Source organism: Portunus trituberculatus, chromosome 31 (genome assembly GCF_017591435.1).
Source record: "Portunus trituberculatus isolate SZX2019 chromosome 31, ASM1759143v1, whole genome shotgun sequence".
Lineage (NCBI taxonomy): Eukaryota > Metazoa > Arthropoda > Malacostraca > Decapoda > Portunidae > Portunus > Portunus trituberculatus.
Genome location: NC_059285.1, coordinates 10,658,725 through 10,684,166, shown reverse-complemented (window position 1 = coordinate 10,684,166; position 25,442 = coordinate 10,658,725). Strand labels below are relative to the sequence as shown.

Genomic DNA, 25,442 nt, shown 5'->3' with positions numbered 1-25,442 from the left:
GACTGTCCCAATACTTGTACATGAACAATGCTTGAATGGTAGCCGGCGGGAAGGACGTAGGAATACTACTGGTGGATCACGAGTTTTGTATGCATTAGCAAGTGACCAATGATGTGGTGGAAGAAAGCTACGATGAGGAGGTGACGGTAGGTGTATGACTGTATGGTCAGTGTATACAGGCAGTCGTGGTTGGCGAGGGAAGGGACAAAGGGTGAATAGTGCGTTAGTGTTAGCCTGGCGGGCGGGCCTGTGTCATCAGTCACGAAGGTTGTTATAGAGGAATATTTTGCGTATGAGTCTCGCTGACCCTCTGTGCTGTGGCTCTGGTGATGACCTTGCCCTCGGAGGTGTGAAATATTTCTAGTCGTTCCCAAGATTTGTCTTAAGAGTTTTCTCAGATATTTTAGGGTAATGTTTTAGTTTTAAGACAATACTCGGTAGGCAATAGGTCTATTTGCAGTTTCACCCAACCATGGAATCTGTAGTGTGGCTTTTATTTTCTGGTGAGAAATGTAGTGAATTGATTGACGGTGTAGATATGTTATTTCTATCGCAAATTATTATTTTTTTTTATGACGGTTTTTCAACTCCAACTTATGTCTACCTCTCCCAACGATATTTCTCACATTTTCTTACAGTTGACCTCCTGGAAGAGGCTTACCCTTCTGGCTTCATATTTTCATTTCCATATTTTGGTAGCTTGTGCTGGATCTCATGTGCTTTATAGCCATAATATAATTCTTGATTTGCCCAGAATTTATCTCGTTTTGCCTCAAATTTCTTCATGGAAGATGGTCAGCACAACTTAATTCATCATTGATAATAACACCCAGATCTTTCTCAGAGTTCACCTTTATTTTTTTTTCCCCATTTGATAGCCTTGATCTTCAATGGATGATTTCCTAATCCTCATGTATTTACATTTATTGGGGTGAAAATTTAGTAACCATTTTTTGCTCCAAGAATACACATCTGTATCTTGTTGTAGCTTGTGACAGTCCCCTTTCTCTCTGATAAGTCTGAAAAATTTGGTGTCATCTACATACATGTAAATTTCACTGTCATTTGTTATGATATCTGGGAGGTCATTTATAAAAAGAACAAACAGCAGAGGCTCAAGAACAGACCCCTCTGGCACTCCACTTGTCACTGTCTTCCATCTTGATTTTTCTCCCTTAACTACTGCTCTTTGATGTCTTTGTGTTAGAAAAGCTGCAATCCATTCTTGAAATTTCTTTCCAATACCATGACTATTTATTTTACTTAAAAGCCTTCTATGTGCAACTCTGTCAAAAGCCTTTATGAAGTCACAGTATATCACTTCACTGCATGCCCCTCAGCAATTATATCAATCCATCTATCCAGAACTTTTATAAGCTGCAACACCATTGAATGTCCTGCTATAAAATCATATTGTTTTTTACTAAATAAATTATATGTTCTTGTGTGTCATTATCACATCCCTTTTTATGGTCTCAAAGATCTTACATATAACATTCATCAGGTTGACTGGCCTATACAGTAATTTCCTGGGTCACGTTTGTCACCCTTATTTTATATAGGCATAATATGAGAGATAAGCCAGTCATGAGGAAGTTCCTTATGCTCAAAAGAGTACTCGAAAATAATTTTAAAGTCACTAGCAGATGTTCCATACCTTCCTTTACAATCCTATGGTGAATTCCATCAGGTCTAGAAGATTTGTGCTTCTTTAGCTTTTCTATAATCCTCTTAATTTTTACCTGACTTATTTCTAAATTATTTAATATTGGTACATTCTTCACCTCAGTCTGGTATCTCGCCTTCTGGTTCCGCTACAAACATCTTGAGAATTATTCTGCTAAAATTTCCACCTTCTCCAAGTCACTTTCAGTTTTACCATCTTGAGCTGTGCACTTATAGGAATTGGATTCTGGGTTTACTTTTAACCTTATTCTGGAGATGTTTCCAGAACACTGGGATTATCCTTAAGATTTTTGCAATGTCTTTTCTTTCAACTTATTGCATTTCTTCTTTCTTTTCTAATATGATTATTCATTCTTCTGTACTCCTTCTCAGTTAATTATACTCGGATTTCTCTTCAAGGATTTCATTCTTATCCATAATCTCTGTTTTTTTCAGTATCTTTGCCCATAGTTTCTTGTTCATATGTTCTCTTCCTGTAATGATTAAAATTTCCTGTCATACTTGTGGGCACACTCTTGTCTGTTGCATGATTTGAATTTATTCCACATTTCTACAGTATTAGTAACATTTGATAGGTAGTTCACCCAGTTGATAACCAGTTCCTATCTCAGCAAATCATAATCACCTTTTTCATAAAGGTAAACCAGTTTACTTTCCTGGTCCAAAGTCTCCTGCATGTTACAGGTCACTTGTATCATTGCGTGGTCACTCTTTCCAAGGGAATATTTAATTGGTGTGATTTCTACAATTGACTCATCATTACTAAAAATTAAATCTAGTACATTGCTTACATTTTTGCCCCTTGTTCTGGTAATTTCGTTCACATGTTGGGTCAGAAAACAATCATTCACTTTTTCTACAAATATAGTCCCATACTCATTGATTCCAGTGCAGGTGGTATATTTTTCCCAGTTTATTTTTGGCAAATTGAAATCACCCATTATAAACTTTGTAAACTGCCTTCATGCTACTTATCTCGTGCATGAGATCAAACAACAATTGGTTATTCTCATCCGAGCCGCTTGAACTGCTGTATATTTGAATCAAAATCAATTTCTCTCCATGAAAAGTAATTTCCAAACAGCAATACTCACAAAAACGTGACAACAACTCTACCTTACTACACTTAATACCACTTTTTACATACATTATAAGCCCTCTGCCTGCAACATCAAATAAATTACTTTCCTCAGTCACATATCTCTATGTATTATATTCCTCTAGATTTTTTAAAAATCTAAAGTATTTTGGTTTAACTTCAGATAATGGATTTATACTTGGTTTGACATTCATGGTATCCAGTAATAATCTTAATTCCAAAATCTTATCATGTCACTCTGACATTCTTTAAGGTTTCTTCCTTACTTAGCTCTTTAAAGTTTCTAATATTTTGTTCCTCACTCCTGGATCAGTTAATGTGGCCAGTACAGGTTGATCTTGCCCTTCTATCTTTTTCCCAAGCCTTATCACTCTCACCATTTTATTTTCATGAATCAGGCATGAATTTAGAATTTTCTTCACAATCTGCCTATCATACATAATCCTTTCCTGAATTATGTTTGAGTCACAGTCTGGAACATTATACATTACTCTGTTATTTTCCTTCTTTTTGTTATCATTTTTGTCTTTCAAAACAGTGTATCTGTTCATTTTTTGCAGTTTTTCTCAAAATGCCTATTGTTCTCCAGCTCCTGCCCATACATCCCCCAACTTTAACTCTCTCCACTTGTGAACTTAAGTTTTGTAAACTCTTATTGTCCCTTTTCTTATGTTCACTTGCATCCCTTTCCTTAGCTTCCAACAATGTTACCCTGTTTGAGATATTTTCAAGTCTTCATTATTGGGGGACCTTTGGGAAATTGGAGTTTTTGGTGGGGCAGCATTCAATCAAGTGATGTGCATTACATAAGAGAAATCTACAAAATAACATTAAAAAGATTTTAAAAATACTTTTATGGTGGAGGTGGTGGCTAGATGCAGCTTTGCTTTGTTTATATTGAGCAACATTGCCATAGCTACATTTCTGACTATTTACTACACTACATCCCCCAAGGGATACTAAACAAACATTAACTTATAACCCTTTAGCCTTGGGGGATGTGCCCTTAGACTCCCTTCAAGGATTACGAACCAAACCCAATGAAATAACCTTCTACCTGAGTTGGCTAGAAGATTACGTATTTCATTGTACCAGAAAAAAATAGTTTTGTTATCACAAAGTACCACAAAAGTAACAGACCAAAATTTTGAGTCAGTGCTGTGGAGATTACTCATCGCCGCTGCTGGTCCCCGCTGGCTATGACAACCATTTAACCTAACCTAACTTAATGTAATCTAGTTTAGGTGATATGCACCGCTGATACATTTTCCTCGAAACAAATAAATTTTGTCCAACCCAATTTAACTGATCTAAGCAAAGCAAACTAGCCTAACCTGAATTGCAATGCTAAGAAATTAATATGAAGTTATTACCTTATTTTTCTTTGTAAAATCTGGTGATGCAATGAAAATAATCGAGATGATACCTTGCTTGTTCAGTCATTTTCCATAGATTGATTCAAATTGAATTGCCTCTCCCCACAACCTGCTTTGATTGGCTAGATTTATTATGTACAGGCAACCCCCACTTAACAAAGGGTTTACGTTTAAAAAACCTTCATTAAACAAATTTTTGGTAAGCGAACCAATTATAACAAGTTTAACCCCTGACTTGAGCTTCCATTGAGAGTAAACAAAGCGAGAGTGCATCATAGTGCAGTAAAAGGTTTAATGAAAGTCAAAATTATGAAGTTAAACATTTAAGCAGTTTAATTTAAGACTAAGTCATTATAATGTACACTAATGTATGTAAGTAACTTTATAATGTTGATGATCTTAAATTTATGAAGGGAGGTTGAGTGGAGCGGGAAATATGCTAGCTGGCAACCTGTGGAATGTAAACAAAGGGCGCATCATTGTACTGCATACAAAACTGATGTACCACATTTCCACAAGGCTTTCCATTTTATCCATTGCAGAGTCATGAGTTCAGGTGGTTTTTTTTAGCTTGCAAGGAAGATATGATCTCACCAACCTTCTTAATAGAGTCGGCTGACTTGAAAATAGTAGACAGTAGATGGAGTCAAGCCATGGTGGGAAGCAATACTATTAGTTTTCTCGCCTCTCGTGTCTGTAAATAATATCCAGCTTCACTTCGAGAGTAAGAGACTTCCTAGTTTTCTTAGCAACGCTAGGTGACATTACAGGGCCTTTTGGTGGCATGTAGAGCAAGGGAAGACGAGCTGCTACTTTTATTGTTTTGAACTAAGGGAGGAGTGAGTGGTGTGCATTTTGTCCATGAGAGGCACTGGTGTATTCAAAAGCTGTCGACTTGCGTGATACGGCAGGGCTTTCAAACTTGGAAAAAATTAGCTGGATAAAATTTTGTTTAAGCAAGTTTGGTGTTCATTAAATGAGCAGATGGTAGTAAAAGGAAACCTTCGTTTTAGCGAAATTTCATTGTGTGAACCTTCGGTAAGCAGGGGTTGCCTGTATTATTTTTACTTGTCAGTGGCTGCATGATCGAACAAAAGAACTAATCACTATGATAAATCTCATGCTTGTGCAAATAATGTTGTAATAATAGGCATTTTAAATATATATTGAGCTGGTTAAATAACCAAGATTGAAAGTATGTATAATCTTGAATTAGGGTCAAAGGCTAGGTGATCTGTCAGCGCTTTTGTTTACCCACTAGTCATAATGTTCCATCGTAAGTGGTCATGTTTAGTGCACAGCGATATGGTTTACTGCTTGTTCAGCTTGTTAGGTATTAGCATCCATTGACAGGCGGTAATGTTTGACATAGTTATGAAATCCCGTGATTGGACAGTTACTTCCGTTTGACATCATAACTGTGTTATTGATGTCGACACCATAGGGTATGAGAACAGAAACTTTTCAGTTAGTTCTGTTCCCTCCTACTTTCTCTATTCTCATTTTCATTCCAAAGCTGGATGTTGCGTCTATGTACGCAACGACTTAACTTGCTCTCGTGCCCACGCTCTTGAGTCTTCCGAATTTTCCACCATCTGGCTACGACTTAACAGTCACTCTCAAACTAAATTCATCTGTGCTGTTTATCTCTCCCCTAACTCTTCTGACTATAGTAATTTCTTCGACTACTTAACTTCTAAAGTGGAGCACATTCTGTCCCTCTACCCTTTCGCTGAGATTTCCATTCTTGGAGATTTCAATGTTCACCACCAGCTTTGGCTTTCCTCTCCCTTCACTGACCACCCTGGTGAACTAGCCTTCAACTTTGCTATCCTCCATGACCTAGAGCAACTGGTGCAACACCCTACTCGTATTCCTGACCGTCTTGGAGACACGCCCAACATTCTTGATCTCTTCCTCACCTCTAACCCTTCTGCTTATGCTGTCACCCTTTCATCTCCGTTGGGCTCCTCCGATCACAATCTCATTTCTGTATCTTGTCCTATTTTTCCAATCCTCCGCAGGATCCCCAAAGCGAAGGTGCCTCTGGCGTTTTGCCTCTGCCAGTTGGGGGACCTGAGGAGGTATTATGCTGATTTTCCTGGAATGATTATTGCTTCCGTGTCAGAGACCCATCTCTTTGTGCTGAACGCATAACAGAGGTGTTAGTATCTGGCATGGAGGCGTACATTCCTCATTCTTTTCTCAACCTAAACCTTCTAAACCTTGGTTTAACTCAGCCTGTTCTCGTGCTATACATGATAGAGGTTGCCCACAAAAGGTACTTGAGCCTTCCATCTCCTGAATCTCATGCACTTTATATCTCTGCCCGGAATCATGCCAAGTCTGTTCTTCAACTTGCCAAACACTCTTTCATAAATAGGAAATGTCAAAATCTTTCAAACTCAAACTCTCCTCGTGACTTCTGGCATCTAGCCAAAAACATCTCAAATAACTTCACTTCTTCATCTTTCCTCCTTTATTTCATCCTGATGGCACCACTGCCATCTCTTCTGTCTCTAAAGCTGAACTCTTTTCTCAAACCTTTGCTCACAACTCCACCTTGGACGATTCTGGGCTTGTCCTCCTCTCCTCCTCCCTCTGACTATTTCATGTCTACAATCAAAATTCTTCGTAATGATGTTTTCCATGCCCTTGCTGGCCTAAACCCTCGGAAGGCTTATGGACCTGATGGGGTCCCTCCTATTGTTCTCAAAAACTGTGCTTCTGTGCTTGCACCTTGCCTGGCCAAACTCTTCCAACTTTGTCTATCGACTTCTACCTTTCCTTCCTGCTGGAAGTTCGCCTACATTCAGCCTGTTCCTAAAAGGGTGACCGTTCTAACCCCTCAAACTACCGTCCTATAGCTTTAATCTCTTGCTTGTCTAAAGTTTTGAATCTATCCTGAATAGGAAGATTCTCAAACATCTGTCACTTCACAATCTTCTGTCTGATCGCCAGTATGGCTTCCGTCAAGGTCGCTCTACTGGTGATCTTCTGGCTTTCCTTACTGAGTCTTGGTCATCCTCTTTTAGAGATTTCGGTGAAACTTTTGCTGTTGCGTTAGACATATCAAAAGCTTTTGATAGAGTCTGGCATAAAGCTTTGATTTCAAAACTGCCCTCTTACGGCTTCTATCCTTCTCTCTGCAACTTTATCTCAAGTTTCCTTTCCGACCGCTCTATTGCTGCTGTGGTAGACAGCTACTGTTCTTCTCCTAAACCTATTAATAGTGGTGTTCCTCAGGGTTCTGTCCTGTCACCCACTCTCTTTCTATTATTCATTAATGACCTTCTTAAGGGGAGGCACAACAGCTGAGATGATAAAATTAGGTCAAGAAATCATTTTTTAGTATTTCGCATATCTAGATAGAAAAAAGCTTCAAGAATGAAGCCGTAGTCAGTAAATAATGAACACCGGGTGGCAACACGGTTTAAAGGTCGTGAGACGGAACCTTTTTAAATGTCTGGGTGGACTTTAAATCTTGTGTACAGGGAGGAGGGGGCCTGTTACGTCCCCGAGTTATGGATAATGACTTCGCTACTGTAAGTACATTTCATTGGCGATTTTTTGCAGTACATATTAAACATGTGTAGTACATATTTGTTGTACATATGCATTAAAAGAAATCGAATCCCTCGATAATTACCACATAATATGTCATACTCAAAACTTCAAACTCATTTATCTCAAAACGTCAAATTTTAACTTCAATGAGTAGCTGTGCACAAAAAACTTGATGGATCTAAATGAAACTCACCATACTTGTACATAATGGGTATGTCTACATTTCCAAGACAGGGTTTTAAGAAATTCGAAAAAGTCTTGTTCTGGATACGTTATATAGCTAAAAAATAGTGACGTCATTATTTCATGAAATTGCAGCGGTTTCTCACGAACTAAAACGAATTTAGCAAAAAACTGTCTTGGGTAGGTTAATATGTTATTCTACTAATACCATGCAAAATTTGGTAACTCTAGAGTGAAAATTAAAATTTACGTGAATTTTTTAAGCTGTGACGTCATGACGTCACGACGTCATGAACTGAAATGTTCTACCTACTACCATAATATCAGAAAATGGTGCCATTGCACATTGCAAAAGTTTCAACAAAAATATTGAAAACTTTTTTTTTTATGAATATTTTTCATCCAGTTGTTGTGCCTCCCCTTAACCAAACTTCTTGCCCTATCCACTCCTACGCTGATGATACCACCCTACATCTTTCCACGTTCTTTCAGAGACGTCCAACCCTTCAGGAAATTAACAGATCATGCGGGGACGCCACGGAACGCCTGACTTCCGATCTTTCTAAAATTTCCGATTGGGGCAGAGAAAATCTAGTAGTTTTCAATGCCTCAAAAACTCAATTCCTCCATCTATCAACTCGACACAACCTTCCAGACAACTATCCCCTCTTCTTCAATGACACTCAACTGTCTTCCTCTTCCACAATGAATATCCTCGGTCTGTCCTTTGCTCATAATCTTAACTGGAAACTTCACATCTCATCTCTTGCTAAAACAGCTTCTATGAAGTTAGGTGTTCTGAGGCGTCTCCGCCAGTTTTTCTCACCCTCCAACTGCTTACTCTGTATAAGGGCCTTATCCGTCCCTGTATGGAGTACTCTTCGCATGTTTGGGGGTTCCAGTCACACAGCTTTGCTTGATAGGGTGGAATCGAAAGCTCTTCGTCTCATCAACTCCCTCCTCTGACTAACTGTCTTCAGTCTCTTTCTCACCGCCGAAATGTTGCATCCCTTTCTATATTTTATCGCTATTTTCATGGTAACTGTTCTACTGATCTTGCTAACTGCATGCCTCCCCTCCTCCTGCGGCCATGCTGCACAGGGCTTTCTTCTTCCTCTCATCCCTATTCTGTCCAACTCTCTAATGCAAGAGTTAACCAGTACGCTCAATCATTCATCCCTTTCACTGGTAAACTCTGGAACTCCCTCCCTGCATCTGTATTTCCAAATTCCTACAACTTGTCTTCTTTTAAGAGGGAGGTATCGAGGCATTTGCTCCCCTTATTCTGGCTGACGGTTTTGGCACTTTTTCTACTCTTTGGAGGGCCAGCGCTCAAGTGGGCTTTTTTCTAACTTTCTTTTTTTTTTTACCCTTGGCTGGCCCTCTTCCCTACGTAAAAAAAAGAAAAAAAAAGAAACTATTAGCTACTGTTCCATTCAGACATAACCCTATTACAAGAAAAGACTCAGGTCAAAAAGAAAAGGGGAGAAGCACTGATGATGACACAGTGAAAGCGAGTGAAAGATATTGTGATTGAGATAGTGAATTTATTGCTGTCATGTGTCTAGATTGTTGCCCATATAAGAAATATATCTTGTTAATAAAGGACAAAATTGGAAAACATATTTATTCACTCAAAGCCAAACAATAAAGTGATGATTAACTATTTTCTATGCAAGAGATGCTGGGATCAACAGAGAAAAGAAGGACGGACCTATAACTTTACAATGTTCATATTAGCTACTCCAGTAACAGTGCTGGCAGCGGTGGGATTCGAACCCACGCCTCGAAAGAGACAATGTGACAATACTCACATAAACGAACACACCTAACGGCGTTCCTCACTCATTCACTCCTTGATTCCTTAACATCCATCAGTCCATCATGTGCACGGGTGTCTCAGCACATTAGCTTGTTCCCCCATGAAATGGTAGATCTTTAAAAATTTTTATCAATGTTATAAATCATTTGTAATGAGTGTGTAGTCTATTGGTTCAGATTACTCAGAATGAGAAGCTCTATGCAATGAGAATAACAAGAAAAGCCATGTTGATTATGTTCAAATACTTGAAATACCCATATGTCTTGTTTCTCTTAGGCATGCTGGTTTGTGATACAACAATCAGCAGTGTTACTCCTTTCCCATATATCACAAATTGTCTATCAGTACCCAGTACACCTTCCTTTCTTGCTTGGAAAGGTGCTACCTCAGGCTGGGTATTTATACTTTTCTAGCCTCTCTCTCTCTCTCTCTCTCTCTCTCTCTCTCTCTCTCTCTCTCTCTCTCTCTCTCTCTCTCTCTCTCTCTCTCTCTCTCTCTCTCTCTCTCTCTCTCTCTCTCTCTCTCTCTCTCTCTCTCTCTCTCTCTCTCTCTCTCTCTCTCTCTCTCTCTCTCTCAATGAGGGTACTGATGTAAGCCTTGTATCCACAGCAGGCTGGGTGAGGAGCAATGTCTATAACACCGCCTGCCACTCCTCCACGGCAGGGTGAGGAGGGTGGGGAGTGTCTGCTGGATGGTCTGGAAGGGGACAGTGAAGACTTCCTTGCCTTCATACTTGCAGAGCCTGGCCCCAGTCTAGAGCAAGGTAAGGATTATATTATTGATTAGTATTTACCTTTATTCTTTACTCCATTTAACATTTTCCCTCATTTTTTTAATGTTATTTAACAGAAGTGCAGTGTTAAGGAGTTGTTACATTTTGACAAGACAAGTTTCACAAGTTATGGTGTTTGCAGCACCTTACCTTTCTTCTATCATGCCATATTTAACTCTTTTTGCTTGACTTTGCTCTTCCTTGCCCCGCCCAACTTTTCTATCCTTCCCTGAACCTTTCATGGTCACAGCTTAGCTCATTTGATTTCCACAGAGGAAGTCAGTAAGCACTTGGAAGACAGAGAGGAAGCAGACGGGTTCACCTGTGAAGGGGAGGTGTACTGGGGGACAGATGTGGGGAAAAGGTCATATCTCGGTAGGGGTGTGTTGACCAGGCTCCTGCAGCGCTTCAACCCGGCTCCCATTACTTGCTCCACACCTCCTAAGTCCGTCTTCCATTTGCCATGTACACCTGATAATCTTCAGCTCCACTTGTCACACTTCTTCTCAGCACTCAGGTGAGGTTTGATATGAAGGATGAACTTATTGATGCTGATAACATTTGATATGAACTTTACACTAGACAAATATTAGTCAATGTAAAATTTTCAAATAGCTGTTCCGAGAAAATATGAAATGTCATCTCTTTAGTTATTGGATTGTTCTTTGTTGGTCCTTGATGTCTATCACCTGTTCAGGCAGTGTGTGGTGGAGCTAGAGAAAGGGGCCCAGTCCAGTTTCTCCCTCCATGAATACCCCGGCACCTCCACCCACACTGCCCCATACCCAGGCCTGCGGCAGGAGGCGTCCACCTTCCTCGCTGCTCTTGCCTCCCTTGTCTATGGTTTAGGAGCAGGTGAAGAGGCCTTTCTGGCACTGGTGATGCAGGAGGTAATGCAGACGCTTGTGTTTGTTGGCCCTCTGCATCAGGTGCCACACCACGTCATCACAGCGGCCTCCACTCAGGGCAATAAGGTGAGAAGATGCGGCACCAATATAAGTTTTGCTGCTTATACCTATACTAATGACAAAACTAATCATTTTTGTTAATGTTTTACATCGATTTACTTCCTTTTTTCTGTCTTCACAGTGTCCGTCAGCCTCATACCACTTGCTGCATCTACACCTGGATGTGCGGTGGTGGAGCCTGGTCATTCTCCACATGGCAGAGCTCTCCTTGGGTCCCCTGGTTCCCTCTCTTCCTCTGCTGCTGCAGGAACCCCCTCGGCCACATCAGACAGCTGGGGACAGTGGAAAGGAGAGCCAATCATCCCCCACTCAGCAGTGCATCTCTATGGTGATGTGGGATCTGGTCACTCTCATGAGCTGTGGAGGCAGCAGCTTCAAGGTAATACTTCTATTACTCACCTTATGGTTCTCTTAGGAGTATTGTGATATTTGTGTGTGTGTGTGTGTGTGTGTGTGTGTGCATATATATATATATATATATATATATATATATATATATATATATATATATATATATATATATATATATATATATATATATATATATATATATATATATATATATATATATATATATATATATATACAGTGAAGACTCAATACTTGAACTTGATTTGTTCCAAATGGCTGTTCGAGTATTAAAAAGTTCAGCTATTGATATTTATAAATTAGGTAATTCATTCTAATCTTAGCAAAACCTCAAATTCATTAAAATTTCAATGTATTTTTTTTTCCATAATTTTGATTTGTACATACTGTAAATGAAGGCTGGTGGTGGATAACTTAGAAGAGGAGGGGAGAAGGGTGGAGAGGAGGAGAGAGGTCGTTGGAAGACGAATCACCATCCATGAAAACGTCTTTGTAACTTCTCCTGGTGTTATTCCTGTGAATCCAATAATGGAGTGCTGTGACTCACTAACACTTGCACTCTCACCAGATTCCTTATTTTCACCACTAATAAGCCTCTTTGGCGCCATCTTAAGTTTCTAAATGAAAAACTACCGGCAGAATGCAGAAGAATGTTGTTTTTCTCAAGGCTGCAGTGGGACTAGAGATGCCCATTGGCATCTGATTTGCCGAATTACCGGTAATACTATATGAAAATGGGACAGTGGCGGTTGCGAGAAGGGAGATGACAGAGCTTTCTATATGACCAAATGTCGGGCCATTTGATTACCAGATATTTTCACCACTAATAAATATTTGGTGTTAATGTAAGTTTATATATGAAAAACTACAACAGAATGGACAAGAATGTTATTCTGACGACCGTGGCAGCACAACTGGTGGTGGGAGGAGAGGGAGAGGCCAGAGAGCTTTTGTTTACAACCATGTGTGTGGACGTTCAACTATCGGGTATTTTTTCAAGAATTAAATTGAACTTTTGTGTTTGAGTATTGAAAAGTTTGACTATTTAGTCATTTGAATATTAAGTCTTCACTGTATATATATATATATATATATATATATATATATATATATATATATATATATATATATATATATATATATATATATATATATATATATATATATATATATATTTTTTTTTTTTTTTTTTATTTTATTTATTTATATGCAAATACAATAATATATAGATAGATAGATAGATATAGATTGTTTCATTTATCTATATTTATTTTACTTACTTCTTATTCTCTCTTTCATGTGTGGAGAAGAAGGGTGTGAGTGAGCTGCATCAGGAGGCAGGGTTCTCATGTGGTTGTGGCCTTGAGTTGGCAGTAATGATGTTGCATTTCCTGGAGTATCGACATGCTTGTCTTGCCCAGCAGGTTTGTGGAAGACTTCACTCTGCATTCTGTTATTCCTATAAAATAATGGTATACAAAGTTCTGAAAATGGGGGTATATTTCTCTCAAAGATTTGTCATTTGTATGCAATAAAAAGGGGGGGGGGATTCTCTGCTTCTATACCTTATGTTGTGTCATCATCTACCCTACACACTGTTTACAGACATTTTGGGAGGAAGTGCAGGACAAGCTGTTAGTGCTCCTGAAGACCATGAGTGAGTCGTCCTCATCATCCACCATCACTCCCCCTGGCCCAAGCACCCTCCTCTACCCACCACCTCTCATCTCCCTGCTGCAGCTGCCTCATGTCTGGTGGCTCCTCCTCACCTTCACGAAGCTCCATACTTATGACAATGAAGGCAAGAAGGTGGCCAATAGAGTGGTGAGTCTCATTACAGTGACTTGTGTAGATTGGTGTCCACTATCTCTCTCCCCCTGGTTTCCAATGTGACCCATGACTTGCCCACAGGAGGTGAAAAGTGAGGTGAAGCTGCTTCGCACATTGCTGCGCCTGAGTCTTGGGGACCCTCGCAGTGGTAACCAACCCACAGAGGCTGAGCTGCGTTTCTTTACCCGGTGCTGTATGGGGATGCTGGAGGTGTGGGGGGGCAGTCGCAGCAGTGAGTGGGCAGCACCATTGTGGGATCATATGGCCAAGCATCTTGACTCTCCTTTCCTCCTCCCTGGAGCAGGACTCGAGGGACTGGCTTGTATAAGGTAAGTGTGACTAGTAATTCTGTGGCTCAGTGTGAGACACCAACAGTAATGGTTTCAGTCTATGGATAATTGGGCAGTAATGCTTAGAGAAGAATTCCAATAGCTCAATGAATCTTGTGCTTTGATATAACCCAAGGTGTATATCATCCTTGTGTGAACTGTCCAGGAGAAAGACATGTTTTGATAGATTGTGCTTCTTGCAGCAAGACAATAGGAGGATGGTTGGAGCAGGTCAGGTCACGAGTGTGTGATCCAGCAGCTGTGGGGAAAACGGAGACATCATGGCAAATATTTCTCAGAATTGTTGGTGAGTGACTCTATGATTGTAATGTCATCACTGTTAAACATATTTAATTTTATTGTTATACTTTTAATTGTTCAGTCTTCTCTACGTGATTTTGTAGCACTTGACATACAGTCAACTCTCGATTAACACGAGGGTTACGTTCCTGTAGATGTCGTGTTATTCAAAATCAGATTATTTAAATATAATTTTCCCCATAAGAAAACAATAGTAATAGTGGAGATTACTTTCCTGGCCACTAGGAAAATCTGCATATTTTGGGATTTTGTTACTCAAACCTTAAAAAAAACATTAATACATCACTAGGTCACAGAAATGGTAAAAACACATTCTCATTTTTAAGTCCATTACATTTGTAAGTCACTAACAACAAAATATGTCCTCTTACTCACCATCACCTTGTTGATGCAGCACTGGTCATCCTGTGAGGAGGTTAAAGGATGCTTGGATACCGCATTTTTATTTTCCGGGAAAATATCTCTACCTAGAACCTGGGTTCCGTGGTGACATGTAGGTAACTTTAAACCACTTGACAAATGACAAAGTTTCAAGGCGGCACGTGGTGTGATTCAAACCTATGCATGGACTTCTGCCCGATCCCATGTTCACCACCTTATCCACTACGCCACCATTTCCCATAAATATTATCCCACATTCATTCTTTTATTATTAATGTGTTTAATGAAATAAACGATAAGTATAATTTAGTGGTTGTCGGTAGCAGTGTTTGTTTACCTGTAACTCAGCTGATCAAGCCACGCAGACCAAACCACACTGCCTCTCAGTTCCACCACAGCCAACATGGAAAATATTACAAAGAGAACCAGTCCCTGTTATTGCAGCGGAGCATAATTTATTAATAGACTTGGTGAGCCAGGAAAAGTGCTTCTAAATAAAAGCATAAATGGCTGTATAGTGTGGCCCAAACATGGGAGAGAATTGCCATCTTCAACTGTGCAGCCTAAGTAGATTTCTGATAGAAAACATGGGAGATGGAAATGCAGTGATTGAATCTGGTAGCAGTGATGTTGTTGTTCCTACTTCCTGAGTTTGGTTTCAATCACAATTTTTGTAAAATAGGCTATTTGAATAATAACCTATATATTTTTGTGTTTCTAAAATCAGTTAGTTTACAAAAAATAAATTATGCAAAGGCAATGACAAAGACAGGACCTTCATAGTGAAGATAAATCCTGCCTGATCGTTACCTTTCCAAGCTATGGGAAGGCAGCGTTCATTCTTAAGAATACCAATTTCTCCCAGACGGTATCCTTCAACTGATGAAGGTGGAAGGTATTGTCAAAGGATCCTTTTTTTTTTTTTTTTTTTTTTACATTACAAGGGCACTGGCCAAGGGAAAACAAAGTGTTGGAAAAAAAAATCCCGCTGGTTGCCAGGCCCTGTTAAGAGGAAAGTAGAAAGAGAAAAAACCAAAAAATCTAAAAGGAGGGTCCAGTTAACGTAAGAGGTGTCTTGACACTCCTCTTTTGAAAGAGTTTAAGTCATAGGCAGGTGGAAATACAGACACAGGTAGAGAGTTCCAGAGTTTACCAGTGTAGGGAATGAAGGAGTGAAGATACTGGTTAACTCTTGCATTAGGAAGATGGACAGAATAGGGATGAGAAGAAGTAGAGAGTCTTGTGCAGCGAGGCCGCAGGAGGGGAAGGCATGCAGTTAGCAAGTTCAGAAGAGCAGACAGCATGAAAACAGCGGTAGAAGACAGATAAAGATGCAACATTGCGGCGGTGACTTAAAGAATCAAGACAGTCAGTTAGAGGAGAAGAGTTGATAAGACGAAAAGCTTTAGATTCCACCTTGTTTAGTAAAGCTGTGTGTGGATCCCCCAGACATGAGAGCCATACTCCATACACGGGCGGATAAGGCCCTTGTACAGAGCAAGCAGCTGGGAGGAGAGAAAAATGGACGAAGACGCCATAGGACACCTAACTTCTTGGAAGCTGATTTAGCAAGAGTAGAGATGTGAAATTTCCAGTTTAGATTTTTAGTGAAGGATAGACCGAGTGTGTTTAATGTAGAGGAGAGGGAAGTTGAGTGTTATTGAAGAAGAGAGGATAGTTGTCTGGAAGGTTATGTCGAGTAGATAGTTGTAGAAATTGAGTTTTTGAGGCATTGAACAAAACCAGGTTTTCTCTGCCCCAATCAGAAACAAGTGAAAGATCAGAAGTTAGGCGTCCTATAGCATCTCGCCTTGAGTCATTTAATTGTTGTTGGGTTGGGCGTCTGTTGAACGCTGTTGAATAATGCAGGTGGTATCATCAGCATAGGAGTGGATAGGGCATTGAGTCAGATTTAGGAGATCATTGATGAATAATAGAAAGAGAGTGGGTGATAGGACAGAACCCTGTGGAACACCACTGTTGATAGTTTTAGGGAAGAACAGTGACCGTCTACTACAGCAGCAATAGAACGATCGGAAAGGAAACTGGAGATGAAGGTACAGAGAGAAGGATAGAATCCGTAGGAGGGTAGTTTAGAAATTAAAGATTTGTGCCAGACTCTATCGAAGGCTTTCGATATGTCAAGGCCGACAGCAAAGGTTTCACCGAAGTCCCTAAAGAGGATGACCAAGATTCAGTTAGGAAAGTAAGAAGATCACCAGTAGATCTGCCTTTACGGAAACCATACTGGCAATCAGAGAGAAGGTTGTGAGCTGATAGATGCCTCATTATCTTCCTATTAAGGATAGACTCAAAGGCTTTAGAAAGGCAGGAAATCAAAGCTATAGGGCGGTAGTTAGAAGGATTGGAGTGGTCACCTTTTTAGGGACAGGTTGAATGTGAGCAAACTTCCAGCAAGAAGGATAAATAGAAGTAGAGAGACACAGATGAAAGAGTTTGACCAGGCAGTGAGCGAGTTCGGAAGCACAGTTTTGAGAACAACAGGAGGGACTCCATCCGGACCGTAAGCCTTCCGAGAATCAAGGCCAGAGAGGGCCAGGAAAACGTCTTTATAAAGAATTTTAATTTTAGGGATGAAGTAGTCAGAGGGTGGAGGAGTAGGAGGAATATGCCCAGAATCATCCAAAGTTGAGTTGGTAGCAAAGGTTTGAGCGAAGAGTTCAGCTTTAGAAAAGAAGAGACAGCTGTAGAGCCATCTGGATGAAGTAAAGGAGGGAAAGACGAAGAAGTAAAGTTGTTAGAGATATTATTGGCTAGATGCCAGAAATCTCGAGAGGAGTTAGAATTGGAAAGACTTTGACATTTTCTATTGATGAAAGAGTTTTTAGTAAGTTGGAGAATAGATTTGGCATGATTACGGGCAGAAATATATAGGGCATGAGTTTCAGCAGTTGGATGGCTACGGAACCGTTTGTGAGCCGCCTCTCTATCATTGACAGCACGAGAACAAGCAGAGTTAAACCAAGGCTTTTTAGCTTTAGGGTTAGAGAAAGTATGAGGAATGTATAGCTCCATGCCAGAGATAATCACCTCTGTTATGCGCTCGGCACAAAGAGAAGGATCTCTGACATGAAAACAATAATCATCCCAAGGAAATCAGAATAGTACTGCCTTAGTTCCTCCCACTTAGCAGAGTTAAAATGCCAGAAGCACCTCCGCTTAGGCGGGTCCTGAGGCTGCACTGGAGTGATAGAACTGGTAACGGAAATTAGATTGTGGTCGGAGGAGCCCAACGGAGAGGAAAGTTTAACAGAGTAAGCAGAAGGGTTGGAGGTTAGGAAAAGATCAAGAATGTTGGGCGTGTCTCCAAGGCGGTCAGGAATACGGGTAGGGAACTGCACTAGCTGCTCTAGGTCATGAAGGATAGCAAAGTTGAAGGTTTGTTCACCAGGTTGGTCAGTGAAAGAAGATGAAAGCCAAAGCTGGTGGTGAACATTGAAATCCCTAAAATGGAGATCTCAGCAAAAGGAAAGTGAGATAAGATGTGCTCCACCTTGGAAGTCAAATAGTCAAAGAATTTTACATAGTCAGAGGAATTAGGTGAGAGGTATACAGCACAGATGAATTTAGTTAGAGAGTGACATTGAAGTCTTAGCCAGATGGTAGAAAATTCTGAAGATTCAAGATTGTGGGCACGAGAGCAAGTGGTGTCGTTACGCACGTATGCGCAACATCCAGCTTTGGATTGAAAATGAGGATAGAGCAAGTAGGAGGGAACAGAAAAGGGCTGCTGTCAGTAGTCACAGACAACTGTGTTTCGGTTAGGAAGAGAAGATGAGGTTTAGTAGAGGAGAGGTGGTGTTCCACAGATTGAAAATTAGAACGAAGGCCACGAATGTTGCAGAAATTGATAGTGAAAGTATTAGATGAAGTGTCAAGACACCCAAGGTCGACAGCAGAGGGGCAGTCCGACCTGGGGACATTTATGGTCCCCTCCCCAGAGGGGGACTCCGAGGCAGGGCGTGGTGAAGCCATTATTAAATTTTGATTTGAAGAGAGTGTAAAAGTGTAAGGTGTTGTTGTCCTGCTGAGAACATCTCAGTATGGTTCCCACCAGGAGCAGAGTGTGTGTCACGTCATCGAGTTGAGTTAACCTGTGTCAAATTGAATAAATCCCATTATTTAATCGTTAAATATCAAATTATGTTAAATCAAAATTGCGTTATTCAAACTTGTGTTAATCAAGAATTGACTGTATATGAAAATAGAAAGCAGTATGTTCAACCTGTAATGTCAGGTAAGTAATTATAAAGCCATGAAAGCTTTTATCATTGTTGACATGTGCTCCACAGTGGGTGTTGTGAAGAGTGGACCCCTGGAATGGCGACAGATGAGGGGACGCATCTTCTCTAAATTCCATGGCCGCAAGATGTCTGAACTGACCCCCACTGGCCTGTACAACACAGTCTCACTTTTCCTCACCTTGGCTTCATCTGCCACAGACACTCTTGATGTTGTGAGTTGGTAGTTCTTGAGGCTAAGGTTTTTGATAAGTAGTTGTGTAATAGATATTAGTCTGGAGAGTAATGAGCATCACCATTCATGTGTAAATAGATAACAAGAATTGCTGCTTGATAACCACAACATGTACTCAGGTCAACAAGCTTGGTGAGCTGCTGAGTCTTGTGCCAACCTGCAGCACCAGCAAATCACGGATGGTATGGCGTGGCTTCCTAGCAGGAGCACTGCTCCTGGTGGACAAGGGTTGTGAGGTCTCTCCACTGGCAGAGCGGCTCTCTCCCATTGTCACTGCTGTATGTCACCATCTTACTAGCTCCAGGGACCCCCAGCAGCGGAGGTGAGTAGGGGGACTAGGAATACTCTTGTCTGGATTTATTTTCCTTTAGTGCGACATGATTATTGCTCTGTTGAATTGACAGAAATAGTGAGTAAAGTTTTGTTAATTTTTGTTTCAGGGAATTGGGGCAACTGCTGATCTCATATGCTGAGGCTTTGCAGGAAGTGTTTGAGCACAGCCATAACCTCAGCCTGGCTCAGCACTCCCTCATTTGTGAGTGTGCTTGTGCACTGTGGCTCCTTCTTATTCATTTACTTTCAGTTCTTTCTTTTCCATAACCTGTAGATCCTATAGGAGGGAGTAAGGAAGTAATGGTCTCTTGTTTGAGCTACCCTTTGAAGCTGCACAGTGTCTTGCATGGTACAAATGATGCTGTGTGTATGTCTTGTCAGTTTGCCTCCCTTTCTTCCTATAACACAAACTGTGTAGTCAACAATATATATTATTTTTGTGAGTGATAATTAAAGGATTGTACATGAAATATAAATGTTGGCATATATTCCTGTCGATTGTGGTCAGAAGTGGTAACTTGACACACTTCCCCATGAGAGGTCTAACATATTGCTTGCACTTTTTGTATACCAGTTAAATTGATTTATAAATCATAGTAGTCAGTCAGTTACGGAGATGCGGTGGCATAGTGGATAAGATGGTGAGTGTGTGATCGGGCAGACATCCATGTATAGGTTCGAATCCCACCACATAACACTTTGAAGTTATGCCATTTCTTGAGTGGTTTAAAGTTACCTACATGTTACCATGATACCCAAGTTCTAGGTGGTTACACCAAAGATGCACATGGGTGGTGATATAGGCCCTAATATGGGTACCACTATAAATAAAATTGCCTGCACCACTAATGGGTGGAAGCTGAACAGTGCTTTCCACATATACTCTTTAAGTATGCCTACAGGTGCTATAAGCTATAAAAAAAAAAAAAAAAAAAAAAATCAGCTAATGTGAATTTGAATAATGTGATTTATATTTAACCTGAGTTCATATTTAAGGATATACTATTGAATAGTGCAATTTATTCAATTTAATGTGGGTTAACTCGATTTAATGATGTCACATGCAACCATGCTGCTTCTGATGGGAAGTGTATTGGGTCGGGATCCAAGAAAGTTAATGAGCGAAGCAACTTGGTATTCATGAACACATAGGGAGAGATTGTTGCCATGGTAATGAGATTGCTAGCAAGTTGCCAGTAAAACCACCTCCCAAGGTGTTACTGTCTCGCATATACAGTACATTATGTTTATAAAATATTTCTATTAGCATTTTACAAGCTTTACCACCAAGAAAGGATTGCTTTGTGATGCACAAAGTGAAATCTTGCATAGAACACAGAAAAGAAAGCAGATGAGGAACCATTTGTGATTGGTGGCATCACCTTCTTCTTGTGACCCTCTTTACCTTGTGCGTAGCTTACACTATTTTTTATTTCCACCCCTTTATTGCCTGCTGTAATGGACATCATATCTTTGTATTCATATACATCATGAATAACCATTACTTTCTATTGGAAAATTATGTTTTTATGTTTGAAGAATGCGACTTTGAGTGACATGATGTCTTCAGAAATGTGACCCTCACGTTAATCAAGATTTCATTGTATTTCAGAAATATTGCACAGGTATAAATTAGTTTGTATTGTTTTCCTTTAGAAGTTAATATCATTACATCATGTTGACATGTTGCAGGCGGAGCGGTGGGTGGTGTGCTGCCTCATGCTACAGCAGCCGAGGTCAAGGCTATTGCAGGAGCCATGGATGCAGCACTGGCCAAAGTGATGACCTTATCAGCCCAGCCAGAAAATGTCACTTCTGGTGGGTAGAGCTTACTCAAGAGAGAGAGAAGAGAGTGGATCTGTGCTGTCTCTGTTGTGATTTACCGTATCATATTTTTGAAAGGCTATCTTAGTTGTATCATGGCTGTTTATGTTGCAGGCATGGTAGGACCAGCTGTGATAGAGGTTGTGTGGAAGGAGTTTGGTCCCTCTTTGAAGTCACTTGCTACCTCTTCAACTCCTCCCCAGGCTGTGGCTTCTTTATCAGCCTCACTTACCCTCTGTCTGGTAGGAGTGTTGGGTCATAAAGAAGCTGCCTCTGGGCTATTCCACTATTTCCTTACCCATGAAGGTGTAAGTACAGGGTAAGTACTCTCTCCACTGATTTATTTTTATTGTTGATTTTCATTTGCTGTTTGTACTGAAGTTACAGTTTAACTTGTTTAAAGTGAAAAAGACAAAAAAAAAATGGAAATTATATGACATTACTAGATTCAGAGATGTGATCTTAGCCTGGATGCCACACTTGCAGGTGTAGCCTTCACTATGCCTCATGTCTTCTGAGTCACCCCGACAGCCTGGCACTGCTGGCCAGCCTGTCCCCAGGACATGAAAGAATGCTTGTGTCTTGTTGGCTGTGTGGTCTCATTGGGGTTGGGGATGAGAATGAGGCTGTGGATATGCTCACACCACAGATATTGAGGCTTCCCAGCATGGTGGGGGTCCTGCCTCCCACCCACCCAACTGATCCCTTTGCTGTTGCCATTTGCTTCATCAAGGGAGTAGCAGCCAAATTTAGCAGCATTGAGGTAATGAGTATTAGGTCTTGATACTAAGAGAAGAAAGACTGCATTTTGAATGATGTATATATATGAAGACTTTTGTCTCTGTTTACTCTTTTTAAGGGGAATCTTGACATGGAAGTGGGAGAGGAAGTTGAGGGGGGATGAAGTGTTCAAGAGTTGAGTATATGAACAGAAATGAATATAGACCTGAAACTTATTGCTTCCATTTCTTATATACCAGTCAAACTGATTTAGAAATATATACAAAATATGAATGATTTACTATATTAACACACCTGCTTTGACCCCAGGTCTTTGCTGACAGGATAGCATACCGGGAGGATGTGCTGCAGTGCTTCTCTGGGCTAGACAAGGCCTTTGGGGGTCTGCTTAGGAAGAGTCCACCTGCCAGTCATCTGCCTCAAGCACTGACCCTCATTGCAAACCTTTTCTTTCATGCTCACTCTGTCATCTACGTCAAGGTAAAATTACAGTGGGGCTGCTGTCCTATTTGAAATTGGGAGTGCTATGGTTGCATAGGGAGATTGCATGTAGAAAACACCATTTGAAAATCATAGATGTGACCACTTGTTTTTATTTCCTGCTTTACTGAATGTCATTGTTTTATTATCCTCCAAACAAGTATATTGATTGTTGTATTACAGTCTAAACCCACATGTCCTATGGCCACACTCCTCAACACAGTCCTGCTGCCAACACCCATTTACTCACCAGAGAAGCCCCTCTCTGCAGCATTCACTGCAAGTATTTCATCTGTCCTGCCACGGGTATGTCATACAGTCTATCCCTATCATTGTATTAGTTAAGTAACTAGTGATGATACATGGTATTGCATTATCCATAAATGTTTTCTAGACTGACATATTTCAGAAATACTTTACAAGAACGAGTTAGTTAAATCCAACAAGTTCTAGGATAAACTTTCATATATACAATTTGATTTGTTGCAAGTTTATTGGCATTTCTTGGTACAGATTTACTGTGATGACAGTTTTCAGGTTTGGAACTGAGAATTATCATTGTATTTTTAACTCCAAAACAGTGATAAGTGATCACCATTAGTAGAAAGTAAACATTTTGTTTAATTTGTTCACAGTTGACAGCTGCCAAATAGAGTTCATGCAGCATGGGTTTAGTTTGCTTCAGAAAGGAGTAAAATAGTGCCGGACTAATAGAGCTATACATTGACAGATGGTGTGTGGAATTGGATGCCTTGGACTGACACAGGATGCTTACCTACTACGCTGTGTGAGGGACATCTTCACCCACTACCTCCACCGTTTCCCAGTCAAGACCATACGCAACTACACTACAACATTCCATCCCTTTCTGGCAACCCTCCACGGTGAGGTGAGATTGCCTGTGCTAGAGGAACTACGCAAGGTGTTTTTAGAGGTGGTGCGTGACAGCTATCTGGCTCGCCGCAACACCTCGCCTGTACACCTGCAGGTGGCCCTGTCTCTCCTGACTGAATTGCTGCAGCGGAATACCATGGATTGGCTGGAAATATTGTGCTGTTCCTTATTAGTTCCTCTACTGGAGCTCCTCTTGACCCTGGAAGAGCAAACCACCAAGCGGCTGGCCACAGATCTCCTTCAGAAGCTGCTACAGGAAGCAGAAGACCGTGGGATACCATCCAGAAGGGTTCTGGTAGACCAGCTACGGGAGCTGGTAGGAAGGCACATGTCCTGGAGCTCTGGGCGGTTGTTCCGGGTGCTACGAGTGATCGCTGTGCTCCACAGACCACTGCTCCTGGAAGCCCTTCCTCATGTAACACAGGCTGTCACTCGCACTGAGGAGAAGCGTGGCACGGGCCTTGACCACACCCTCAGGTAAGCCTTATTGCTCTGTTATTAATGAGATATGAAGATAGTTATAAGCAGTGGTAATCTACATTACTGCCTATAGTCACATTGGTGGACCTTGGTGAAACAGGCTTATAATGATTTCATAGCCTGCTCATAAATAATGTGGTTTCCTGCTTACATACAGTAGACAACAAACCTCAAACTGCAGGTTGAATAAATCATAATAGTTTGTGATTACTTAACTATCCAAGTAACACATTAACAACAATTCTCACAACTAGAACAGAATCAATAATTACAGTAAGTTCTAATATTTGCTTTGAGAGAAATGGCATGATTATTGGGACAGACAACTAATAAATACATGATAAAGACATTAACATAAGGAATTAAGAAATTTTACGTTTCTTTTGTGTTACAGGCAGGGCTATCAGGCTCTTCTCTCCAGCCTGGGCATGACAGCACCAGGAGAAATAGTGCAACAAGAATAGAATTTAAGTAAAATGAATCGAAGCATCATGGTAGCTGCATAAAACATAATTTATTCAATGTTTTGGCACAAAAAGCAACTTTATTTCAACATTGTGACACAGACTTTGCCATTAAAAAACAGCTGTGGACTAAATGTGTTAGATACATTGTACATATTTTGAATACATTGTACATATTTTGAAATTATTTGTTAATGTTGAGTTATTCATATTTAATAACTCTGGGACAGATTTTCTTATGTTCATTGATTTCAGTATTCAAATGTCATCAGCACTGTTTGAGGAATCTAATCAAAGTAATCTTTCCTAGGCAGTACAGGTAACCCCCGCTTAACGAAGGGGTTACGTTCCTAGAAACACTTCGTTAAGCAAACCGATTATAACAAGTTTAACCCTGATTTGAACTTCCATTGAGAGTAAGCAAATCGAGAGTGCATCATAGTACAGTAAAAGGTTTAATGAAAATAAAAATTATGAAGTTAAACATTTAGGTAGTTTAATTTAAGTCATTATAATGTACACTAATGTATGTATGTACGTAACTTTATAATGTTGATGATCTTAACTTTATGAAGGGAGGGAGAGTGAAACGGGAAATACACTACTAACCAGCAAGCTGTGGAATGTAAACAAAGTGCGCATCATGGTACCGCATACAAAACTTATGTGCCACATTTCCACAAGGCTTTCCATTTTATCCATTGTAGAGTCACGAGTTCAGGTGGTTCTTTTAGCTTTCAAGGAAGATGCGGTCTCACCAGCCTTCTTAATAGAGTCTGCTGACTTGGAAATAGTAGACAGTAGATGGAGTCAAGATGGTGGCAAGCAACTTTTCTGGCCTCTCTCTTGTCTTGTCTTTGAGTGTAAGACACTTCCTGGTCTTCTTAGGAACAACGTTAGGCCACATTGCAGGGCGTTTTGATGCTAAGTTGAACTAGGGAAGATGAGCTGCTGATGACGCTGTTATGTTTTGACTGGGGAGTGAGTGGTGCGCGTGATCTTGATCTTGATGCTACAGGTGACGCA

At 40.4% G+C, this 25,442-nt stretch overlaps 1 protein-coding gene across 4 annotated transcripts; it reads left to right on the top strand.

Annotated features, from left to right (window-relative positions):
- Nucleotides 1-22: 22 nt before the first annotated feature.
- On the top strand, nucleotides 23-24,862 carry LOC123511151 (protein MMS22-like). Of its 4 annotated transcripts, none has more exons than XM_045266791.1 (19): nucleotides 23-146; nucleotides 10,346-10,496; nucleotides 10,779-11,022; nucleotides 11,203-11,479; nucleotides 11,595-11,852; nucleotides 13,153-13,266; nucleotides 13,448-13,666; nucleotides 13,754-14,001; nucleotides 14,205-14,308; nucleotides 19,017-19,180; nucleotides 19,320-19,522; nucleotides 19,641-19,735; nucleotides 21,226-21,351; nucleotides 21,472-21,676; nucleotides 21,844-22,120; nucleotides 22,408-22,578; nucleotides 22,762-22,884; nucleotides 23,309-23,949; nucleotides 24,347-24,862. In XM_045266791.1, the coding sequence occupies exons 2-19, from the start codon at nucleotides 10,361-10,363 to the stop codon at nucleotides 24,414-24,416; spliced, it is 3,675 nt and encodes a 1,224-aa protein (XP_045122726.1). In that variant the 5' UTR covers nucleotides 23-146; nucleotides 10,346-10,360; the 3' UTR covers nucleotides 24,417-24,862. The 4 variants fall into 4 exon arrangements, with proteins under 4 accessions (XP_045122726.1, XP_045122725.1, XP_045122727.1 ...); XM_045266790.1 differs by having other exon boundaries at nucleotides 27-146; nucleotides 10,343-10,496; XM_045266792.1 differs by lacking the exon at nucleotides 23-146 and adding an exon at nucleotides 329-347 and having other exon boundaries at nucleotides 10,343-10,496.
- Nucleotides 24,863-25,442: the final 580 nt, after the last annotated feature.

Coding starts and splice junctions, on each gene's coding strand:
- LOC123511151 (XM_045266791.1), top strand. CDS start 10,361: ATGTCTATAACACCGCCTGCCACTCCTCCACGGCAGGGTGAGGAGGGT. Junction 10,497..10,778: donor TGGCCCCAGTCTAGAGCAAG/GTAAGGATTATA, acceptor TGATTTCCACAG/AGGAAGTCAGTAAGCACTTG. Junction 19,181..19,319: donor CCACAGACACTCTTGATGTT/GTGAGTTGGTAG, acceptor ACATGTACTCAG/GTCAACAAGCTTGGTGAGCT.